A 10280-nucleotide genomic window follows, 5' to 3' on the forward strand; every position below is an offset into this window, starting at 1 on the left:
ACAAACCCACAGGAAACCTTTTCAGCATGTGTTCTTTAGCAAGCATTTTTTTTTTTTTACAAAGTAAGACTTAATCATATACTTACTAATAATATACTGTATCTACAGGCTAGATACTGAGGCCCTTACTGACACTGATTATCATTTAATCCATGATGAATTAAATTTGAAACCACAAAAAGATTTTAAACTTGGAGACATACAGTTTAAATGAATCCTGAACAGGTGCTGGGAAATAGGAATTCCCTGACAAGAGTTCTGACGCAAAAGAAGAGCTTAGTTGGTCAAGTAGAAAAATGAGCTAAATTGTGTAAAGCAACAGTAAACAAGAAGGTCTGTAGAAGCAGGGAGGGTGTGAAGAGAAATATATGGATTAGGTATGTGGGTTTATTCCTACTTAAGGACTTTAATAATAGCCAAGTATCACTCAAAGTTTAAAGATATGTATTTCAGAGAGTTTTCAGATGAAAGGCTCAGAAGAAAACCAGGGGTGTATGGGAAGAGAAGGCTGTGCCCTTTGGGAGGTAGGGTGGATCACAAGCTGCTTGAGGTTTGTTTTCTGGAAGAGTTGTTACTTTAGGGGAAGTGAGAGTGTTTGAGACACCAGACCTTGCTAAAACAGGAACACATGAGTGTTGCTGGCACCAGGCCATGGAGAGCCTGGGTAGGAGTTTAGCACAGAGCTGGATGGGGATTTCCTGGTGAAACTTTTGTCAGAATAGGAACTTTTTGTGAAGACATATCCCCATTTAAACTCTCTCACTGGGGACAAGCTGTACATGGCTCATGTGAAAAGTGTGGTCAGAGGGAAGGTGTGACACACCTCTGACCAGCACCCTTAGGGCCAACAAACTCACCTGGTCCACAGAAATGCCCATGCCCTCTGAGGGCCTCTTTTGATATGAGGGGTATTATACATCCACACTGCCTTTCTCTCAGCCTCTGAGGAGAGGGCAGCATCAGGGTAACCCAGCTATACATTTCCCAGCCCAGAGCTGAGGCTTACAAGGCAGACAGTAGGATCTACCTGCTACTGTGTGCATGGACATGTCCTGGAAATCCAGGTTTGTATTGATGATCAGGCTCCTGCCTCTTGTGAGCTGGGCTGTTCAGTAACTTAATGTGGGCTATATCTTTTATATAAACAGTTTGTGTATCTCTTGGCTGGAGTACAGATGATTATCATCAGTCATCATGAAAGAAATGTTTACATTGCTAATGGTTACAAGCACCTTTTATTTAAAAATGAAAATAAAAGCCCTAACAGGTAAGAAATCCATTCCCAGTGGCCTGCTAACAGGAGCCCACTCACTCTTGGCACACTAACAGCAGCCCATTCACTCTTGTAGCCCATAGGAAATGGAGAGGCTTCAGATCTTGTTCTGAGATACAACTCTGCTAATCCTTGTACAGGGTGTGGGAGAGGAAAAGAAAGGAAGGAAGGCACCAGCATTTTCTGGCAGAGAGAGGTCACACAGATAGCTTTCTGGGTGGATTATAGCTTGTTCTGAGCTGTAACTGGGGTGGGGCTGGGGTCAAAAACCTGCTGAGCTGTAATCAGTCAGTGCCTCTGAAAGAACAGGCTTGCAGCTTTGGGCTACACCCCTTGCTATGGCAGATACACAGCTTTGGGTCAGGGCATATCTCATGGCAAAACTCCTGTACACACGCCCACAGTGCAACACAGCTGAGACCAGATCCTCATTTCCTGTGTCCTTTTCCCCACACTTTTTCCATCACTTTAACAGAACAAAGAAGTTCAGTAACTGAAAGACACATGCTCCTCCTTTAGAGCAGTTTAAGAGCAAAAAGTTCCTGCTGTGGAGTAGAGATGCTGTCCCCTTGAGGAAACTCCAGTGCGGAATCCATCTCATAAGTCTTCAGATTCATGGATTCACTTTTTGGTCAGTGGCAAGAAACAGGCAGTTCAAGGGCACAGTTCACCTGTCCTGTTTTTATGCCTACTTTAGGATAAGCTTAATCCCTCCTTAGCAATGTCCACTCCTTGGAAGAAACCGTGAAGACACACTAGATAGCTGATGTAGCCACCCATATGCATGTCTAATACTGGTTGAAAACACTTCTACAGCTTTTCATGTGGTCAGTTGCAGTGTCAGCCTTGGACTCAACCATAACTATCTAAACCCTGTGAGGCATGGAAGTTTCCAAAAAGTTTATGCACTCATAAATCACAAATCAGCTATACAAAATAATGAAAATGGATTAAGGTGCATGATTAAATGCAATAGTGCTGTCTTCTTTCTTCTAGCTTTTTATTCAGCCTTTGGAGTTTTGGGGTATATTTTTGTCATGTTTTTCACTCTCATCCTTCAACTCAAGGCTTAAATCAAAGGATAGTTCAAAATGAGGGCAGGGAGTCTTGTAGTTTTTGACGGTGCGATTTGAGTATAAACTCAGCTGTCACGGCAGGGCCACGTATCAAAAATAAGATCAGTTAGGAAACTGTAGTATTTTGCTAAGAATCAGACATAATAAAATTCTTCAGTTTTACAATTGAATTATTACAGGCTTTTACCATATTGCAATGAGATGTAATTGCTAAGGTTGTAACTCAACTTGAGCCATAGTAAACTAAGTACAAACTGAGTCAGATGCTGCGTTGCAAGTACAGTCAAGGGCAAGAACAGATACTAACATTTTGCACTGTTTTAAAGGTGTGTGTCCCACTGTTTGCACTGCAAACATGCCTTTGTTAGGCAGCACACCCCATTTAGGTGACTGCAGAAATGCTGACAGGGCAAATGCCACTCAACATTTGCTTCACCTGGAATTATGAGTAAATAATTTACTGCGAATGCATAAGAAAGTGCTTATAATTTGTACTTTTGTTTAGACAAGAGTTTAATTAGGAAATGCAGAAACTTGTATTGAGACCTCAGAGCAACAAGAGAGCTTGCAAGAGGTCAAGTATCCCTTTGGCTGAAGGACAAATGCGATGACAGCCTGAAATCCATCTCTGCACACCTTATATAAGCTGAATCTACTGATTCAGCAGATCCTGAGATCTACTGATCCCTTTGAAGCTTCAACCTCCACTCTGAATATGGTTCTTACCCATCTTCTCTGTTATGCATTTATCACTGAAATGGGCAAAATCCCTTTTACTCTCCACTATTCACACCCCACCATTCAAGGACTTCACTGCTACCCAGGACAAATCAATTTTTCAAGTCTGAACCTGAATGTGTGACTAGTTGTGTAGTGAATCATCTGATATGGGGCTTTGGTCACAGCCTGAGCTTGTGAGCTCAGAGAGAAAAGGGAGGTTGCAAAACAAGAGGAAAAAGACTCAGAGTGAGGAAGGCTTGGAGGTGAAGGAAGATAAAAACTGTAAAATCAGCTGTAGCTGCTTGGGATGTTTTAAAGGGGGGATGCTTTACTCCAGGTTCATTACAGAAATACTGAAATACTGGCTTATTCTTTTTTTTGCTAAAATATGTCTCTCCAGTATTTTGTGTGAGCATGTTGTCAGAGCTCCCCTGTTGTGGCGGGAGCTGTGTGTGTTGTGTCAGAGGCTCTCACCCTGTGCTACACTCAGGCTCTGCACTGATAACCCTCCTCTTCTAATCCGCAGAGGAGCAGTAACTAAATGGATTTTCACAAATTCTTTGCTCAGGAAAGCTTTTGAGTAGTTTGTGGCTTAGGCTTTGTTATTGGCAGGGTATAGCTGATTATCTAAACAGTTAGTAGAGGGGTAGTGGAAGCAATTTCATATGCAGACAAATAGCAGCAAATTTTCTCATGCCATTCCTGTGATTTATAAGCCTCTGCAATTATCTGCATGACCTTCGTACTTGTAGGTGCAACTAAGGATGTAATCTCTGCCATAATCGTAGCCTTTCCCTTCTCCAAGGCATAAAAAACACTGTGTAGCCAGGAAATAAGAATTAGGCAAACATATGGAAGATTTAAGCTGAAAATCTGTCACTTATTGGAAACTGCTTGTTTGTTTCTAAATTTAGGTTGCATATTTTTTCTTTAGATACTATTAAATATAGATTTGAAACATGTAGGAATTGTAGCAAAGTCAGATACTGAGTTTCTGTTCAGCAGCTGTAATTTAGCATGTTGTAAGCTGGGATCTTACCAGAACTTGCTTGTGGCTATGTTCAATAGGCTTATTAAAAAAAAACCCAAATCCCCAAAACCCCCTAAAAATCCCAAAACCCCCAACCCGTGCCAAGAAACCTCCCCAAAACTCGCCAAAACCAAAACCAAGAAAACAGAAGTTCTGGGCATGTCAAAGGTCCTTGCGCACAGTCCTGTTTTGAAGAGCCAGTGTGAATGCTCACGCTTGCCTCCTACATTATTATTTCCTCAGCACATTTTCCCTCAGCTGTCTCTGACTGAATGCCTGGGCTAAGCATCTCATAGACAGCAGTGCTATGGCTCAAGCCTTCCTTAATCAGTATCTACTCCGTGTGGAGATTTACAGCAGGGTCGTTTCTGGTACATTGTGCAATTTCCAAACTCCACTATAATAAACTTACTTTTCTGCAATTGTATGGTCTGATTGCAGACTTATCTTTTCAAATCCTGTATCATCCGTAATTCCCTTACAGCCCTTCATGGTCCTTTTCATACATTTTTATACGACTATTTAAACTTTTCTCATGATTCATCTGTGGCTATGGCATCCCTCCATAAAGACACCCACATTTCTCAATTTACTTCTTTGTGGAGCGTGTTAGATGGAAACCATACCACACAGTTGTTTCTCCCAATCCTTGCAATATCTGCATTTCATGAGCGCAATTAGTTTTAGGAACATTCTCAGATTTAGGGTGAATATTTGAAATAAGGTAGTCAGACAGTTGATATCCTAGAGTTATAACAAAGAGTATTACCCCAGAAAGGAGCACAGGAAGTCAGAGGCAGGTATAGATACACTACTGAAAATGGGAAAGCTAGTTAAGAGAGTACTGGTGGGGTTTTTTTTGTGGACCCTACAAAAGCCAGATTCTAATTTACATAATTTTGTCACCGTCTATAATTGTGTTATATACTAACACTTCCCATTTTTTTCAAATACAGAGACCGCAACTGAGGAACAGGAATTGACATTGAAGACTGAAAACTGGGTTTGGGCCAAATGGACTTCATAAATCAGTCCATATCAGCATTTCCTTAGTCTCTCACATTGTTTTCACCCTCAAAATTAAGGCTTTTTTTTTTAAATTATAAACTCAGAGAAACCTGTGTCTGATCCTCATTTCTACAAGCACTGCTGTATGGGGCTTCTTCAGAAAATAGGCTGATAGGAAAAAACCCAGCAAAAATACCTCTATTTTTGCCTCAGGATTCTTAGTTGGAGGGACACAGAAGAAAACAAACAAGACAAAGCCCAAACCCAATGAAACAGGCTTTCTGCCTTGCTTTCTGGAATGAGTCTAGCTCCTGTTGCTGAGAGGGATCCTGCACCCAGTGCCAGAGCTAGGGTTGCTGTGCTGGGGTTCCAAATGCTTCTGGAAACCTGCGCAGTGGGACGTTTGTGCACCACAATGCTCAGGTTCCTGGGGTCCTGACTTGCTGGGGAAGAGGAAAAGGATCTGAAGCAGATAGAGGGAGAAAATGTTAGCAGATTCCTTATCCCTCCTCTCTTGGGATAATGCAGACTCATGCCTTCACACTGGTTGAACATCTGAAGTGGAAGTGTGAACACAACTGAATGAGTGCTGGCAGTAAACATTAGTCAGTGAAAGAGTAAACCCTGCAACGTAAAGGATTGAGAAATGCAATCATTTCAACTTCCTCTTAAAAGCAGGTCTGTGAAATATTTTTATGCTCACCTCTCAAAACTAACTTCTGCTTCATTATTTACTTTTGAGGCGTATGACAAGTCATAGGATTATTACAGAGAAGTACAAATCACAAGACACAGTAAGAACCTGGAGACTTGGTGGTAACAACTGGTAGTGTTCCCTAATGCTTGGTTAATATTTACCTGTGATAAAGCAACTATTTAAGCAATTGTGGATGATTTGGTCTTAACATTTGCTTCCAGGAGCAGAGCACGGTGTATTTGACGTGCTTTGAGAGGTTTTCTGAAGACAAAAGAACAACTTTTATATCGAGGTCAAACTCTTAGGAAAGCGTCTTTTGCAGCACTTGTTTTTGTCTCAGCTGGTTGAAAATGGCGGGTGTAAGCAAATGCATGAAGTACTCCATGTTCATCTTCAACTTTTTCTTTTGGGTAAGTTAGTGTTTAAACTGTTATTAATGATGTAGGAAATGTGTTCCCCACTATCTGAATGCTGCAGTTAGAGAAATTGTAAAGAAAATAGAGCATAAGTGGAACCAGAGTATGATTCTAAATCAGGGAGGGGAGAATATATTTAACTTTTGCCCTTCCCTTTGTCTTTTTCCATCTAAACACCTTTCCCTCGGCATTTAAAAGTAGACAAGCTACAAATCTGTCTCCCTGTTCATCTGGTCCCCCTCATGTCGAGGGACATTACTCATCTCAGTCAGAAGATAACAGGCTCTGCAATAACAATGCGCAGTTGTTTTCCTTTTATTGCTGTTTGTATGCAAGATCCTGAAAATGCAGTTGCAATAGAAAATACGGAAAATTTACTTGAATTTTTAGCCTCCTAATTGATAAACAGTTTTCATAGCCTTCTTTGTGGTTCTTTGCTTTACATTTACTGTATAATTAGTTTCGGATGGTGGGCAGTAAATGTTTCTAGGAATGTATGAGCTGGCAGTGCTGCCACAGCTGTACCAAGGCTGATACAGCACAGCACAGCAGGCAGGTTTCTGCGTGTTATTTGAACCACATTTGCCTACTTACCACATCTCAGCTGGGTTGCAAGAATTTCAGGTCTTGAAAGCTCTGGAAAGTTTTGAGTTAAAGGACACTTCTCTCATGCTTCAGCCTCACTGTGAGATTTCCTGACAGAGCTTTGTCAGGTTCACCAGGGGTTCACTGAAACCAGAAGTGGAACTCCTAGACATACTATGGGCTTTGCCTCAAGGGATTTTTTTCAAGTGAAAAGGTGATACCATTCAAAAGGGACCACAAACAGTAGCCTTGGAAAATTTGTGGCTAGCCCAAATTCTTTGATTACTTATGGATCTCACAAAGAAATTCCTGACACACCAGTGATGGTTTGGACTGTCTCCTCCAGTTCCCTCCTTTGGTTTAATGAAGGCAGATTGAAGGTTTTTGACATTTGTGTTGAAGTTTTTATGCAACAGGATTTACAGGAATCTGTAAGTTTCTGAGTTTGACTTCCTGTTCCTCAGGAAGTTTTTTCCTGTTTTTGTGGTTTGACCCCCACCAGCAACCAAGTACCACACAGACACTCACTCACTCCCCCACCAGCAGGACTGGGGAGAGAATTGAAGGCATAAAAGCTGGAAAATTCGTGAGTTGACATATAGACAGTTTAATAGGGAACGAAAAAGCCATTCATGTAAACAAAACAAAACAAATAGTTAATTTCCTGCTTCACATGGTCAGGCAGGTGTTCAGCTATCTCCATGGGGACAGGTCCTCTTTACGTGAAGTGTTTACTTGTGAACACAAATGCCATCACTCCAAATGTCCTTCCTCCTTCTTTCTGCCAGCTTTATCTACTGAGCATGATGTCAAATGGTCTGGAACATCCCTTTGGTCAGCTGGGGTCACTTATCCCGGCTGTGTCTCCTCCCAACCTCCCAAGCACCCTCAGTCTCCTCACCAGAGTAGCAGTATGAAAGGAGAAAGAAAACTTGATGTAAGCCCTGCTCAGCAATAGCAAAAACTTCTCTATATTATCAACCCTGTGTTCAGCACAAATCCAAAACACGGCCCCACACCAGCCACTATAAAGAAAATTACCCCAACCCAAACCAGCACACCTGTTCACATTCATCTGTGTTTACTGTGAGCTAAAACAAGGACAAATGTCTCAGACTAGCATTAGGAAAGCTCCAAACGACTTCTAGAATGAACATTGGACCAGTGTCCTATGCCTCCAGTGACAGTACAGATTTCCTAGGGAGAAAAAATGGGTGGGGTCCTGGGGGAGTCTTGAAACAAGCATGTGTGAAACAGACTTCCTCCTATCTTTATACCAAAGTTGAAAAACCCATACTGTATTCTGAGGAAGAGAATGCTGAGAGCATTCACTGTGCACATGCCTGCCTCGATGGAACAGAGAAGGACAGGAATGCAACTGTAGTTATCTGCTTTAGGGAAGGTGTTTAGCACTATTAAGACAGAGAAAATGAAACAGAGAAGGACAGGAATGCAGCTATAGTTAATTATTTTTAGGCAGATGTTTAGTTAACATGATCAAGATAGGGAAGAACAGTATGGCCTGACAGAAATATAATGAAACGGAATTTTTTGGTTCACATTCCTGTCTAATTCATGGAAATCGCTAAACTGCAACAGTAAGGTTGAGGGAACAGAGATAACTTTACAGCCACTCATCCCATAGCTGCTCTCTCTGATACTGGGAAATGAAGGTGACTTTAACCTAAATAGATAAGAACGACTGTTGCGTATTTACCTGGTGTTCTCATTTTACACCCTTTGCAATCTCTCAGGGAGTGTCCTCTCTTGAAAGACTCAGGAATGAGCTTTCTAAGCTTCTGACGACGTTTTCTAAGCAGCTCATGCAGCATCACACTAAGTGTGTAAGCCCTGGAATAGTCTAAGATAGCTCTGCAAATTGACTATGACTTCACTACATGATGCTTGTCCCCTGGGCATCTACATGCCCATGAGCCCCATGCTGGATTCCAGCACACAAATAGAGTTTTTCATCTTCCCAGCTAGGCGAAGAACAGCAGACTGGTTTTTGAAGATCTGTGCTTTGGAACTGGGTGCCTATATGGACTGATAGGCTCTATATGGAGTTTCTAACAGTCCTTAAATTAATCCTTGTCAGTTTTGTGCATTAAACCTAACACGTCAGATTTTTCTTCTTTCCCGTCTTTGGAGTTTGCAGGATATCCAGTCTCACCTGCTGTCCTCATTGCACCAACTTCTGCTCCTCCACATCATGCAAAATTGGAGTATTACCTATTTTTTTCACTGAATACTGACATCTGACGCTTGTTTGAAGCAACATGGTTGGTGATGAAGATCTTTGATCAGCTGTTAATACCAGACTTGCAGTCCCATCTACAAAGTGGCCCCTTCCCTGAACCTTAATGTGAACATCTCAGTCCCTGAAGTAGCAAGACAAGCTTAGCAGGTTTGCTGAGCCAGAGGCCACATTCTCTGCAGGACGTGCCTAGAATTGTCATTTCAGGTGTCTCAAGGAAGTACGCCAGTCAAATATTTTCTTTAACAGAAGCAACCTTCTGTTGTTGTAAAAGTTCCTCCTGATATACTTGAACTTACTGTTTGAAAAGGGTGTGCCAGTGGAGGAAATTCCCCACAAATTTGGTATTTGTGTGTATGAGAATTGCAGAGTCTTAATATACTGTTGGTTCAGGACTATGTCAGGCTCATCTGAGGTGATATTGATTTAACCAACTGAGCTGTATTTCCTCCTCACACCAAATTTGAAAGCTTGAGAAGAACCAACCAAATGTGAGGGACAGCAGTACTCTTGCTGTTCAATTTATGAGGCTGAGATAAGATCACTGATTCTTTATTAAGGATTGTAGCAAAAATAAGATAGCCATCTAATTTTGGGAAAATGGGTGAAGACATTTTCAAAGAAGCTTATTTTATTCCATCAGAAAACACTAGCAATTCATTAAAAATGAAATTTCTTGGAATGAAAGTTTATTTCATTGAAACTTTATTTTAAGAATACTTTAGGATGGAGTATTGCAGCAAACTTGACATGTTCAACTTGGACTCCTTGGGAACAGACCATTTTTATTTGCTATTTCAAAACTTTTCTTTATGTGTTTCTGTACACTTTGTATATTATGAAAATAACTGGAAACAAACCATTAAGATTTTACTGAAATGGAGCATTTTTTAATCAACCTAAACCAACTCTATTTTAAAAATTAAGATATGGACACATCTTACTAAAAGTTTGATTTATAAACAGTGTTTCTATTTTTACATTGAGAAAGTATTGTAGTATTCCCATTTGATTGATGTGTTCCTGTACATTTAGTTAAATTTGCTTCTACTACTCTGCTGTATTTTAATGGGAGGTCCTATGTAACAAAAAAACTCTCTTTGGATTTGTAGCAATAGATGCTTCAGTGGAAACTTTCACATTAGCAAGCCCCTGTTATCTAGTGAATAGTCACATCACTCACACAGTGCTGCTGAACAAGACTGAAATGTATAGTCA

General features: G+C 40.9%; 1 protein-coding gene across 1 annotated transcript in view; it reads left to right on the top strand.

The window, feature by feature from the left end:
* The first annotated feature begins 6154 nt into the window (after nt 1–6154).
* The window catches only part of TSPAN8 (tetraspanin 8), a 16123-nt gene continuing 11997 nt past the window's right edge, over nt 6155–10280 (top strand). The window contains exon 1 of the mRNA XM_005419215.2: nt 6155–6214. Coding sequence (XP_005419272.1) covers nt 6155–6214 — 60 coding nt within the window. The remainder of the gene's footprint in view (nt 6215–10280) is intronic.

Source organism: Geospiza fortis, unplaced genomic scaffold (assembly GCF_000277835.1).
Source record: "Geospiza fortis unplaced genomic scaffold, GeoFor_1.0 scaffold166, whole genome shotgun sequence".
Lineage (NCBI taxonomy): Eukaryota > Metazoa > Chordata > Aves > Passeriformes > Thraupidae > Geospiza > Geospiza fortis.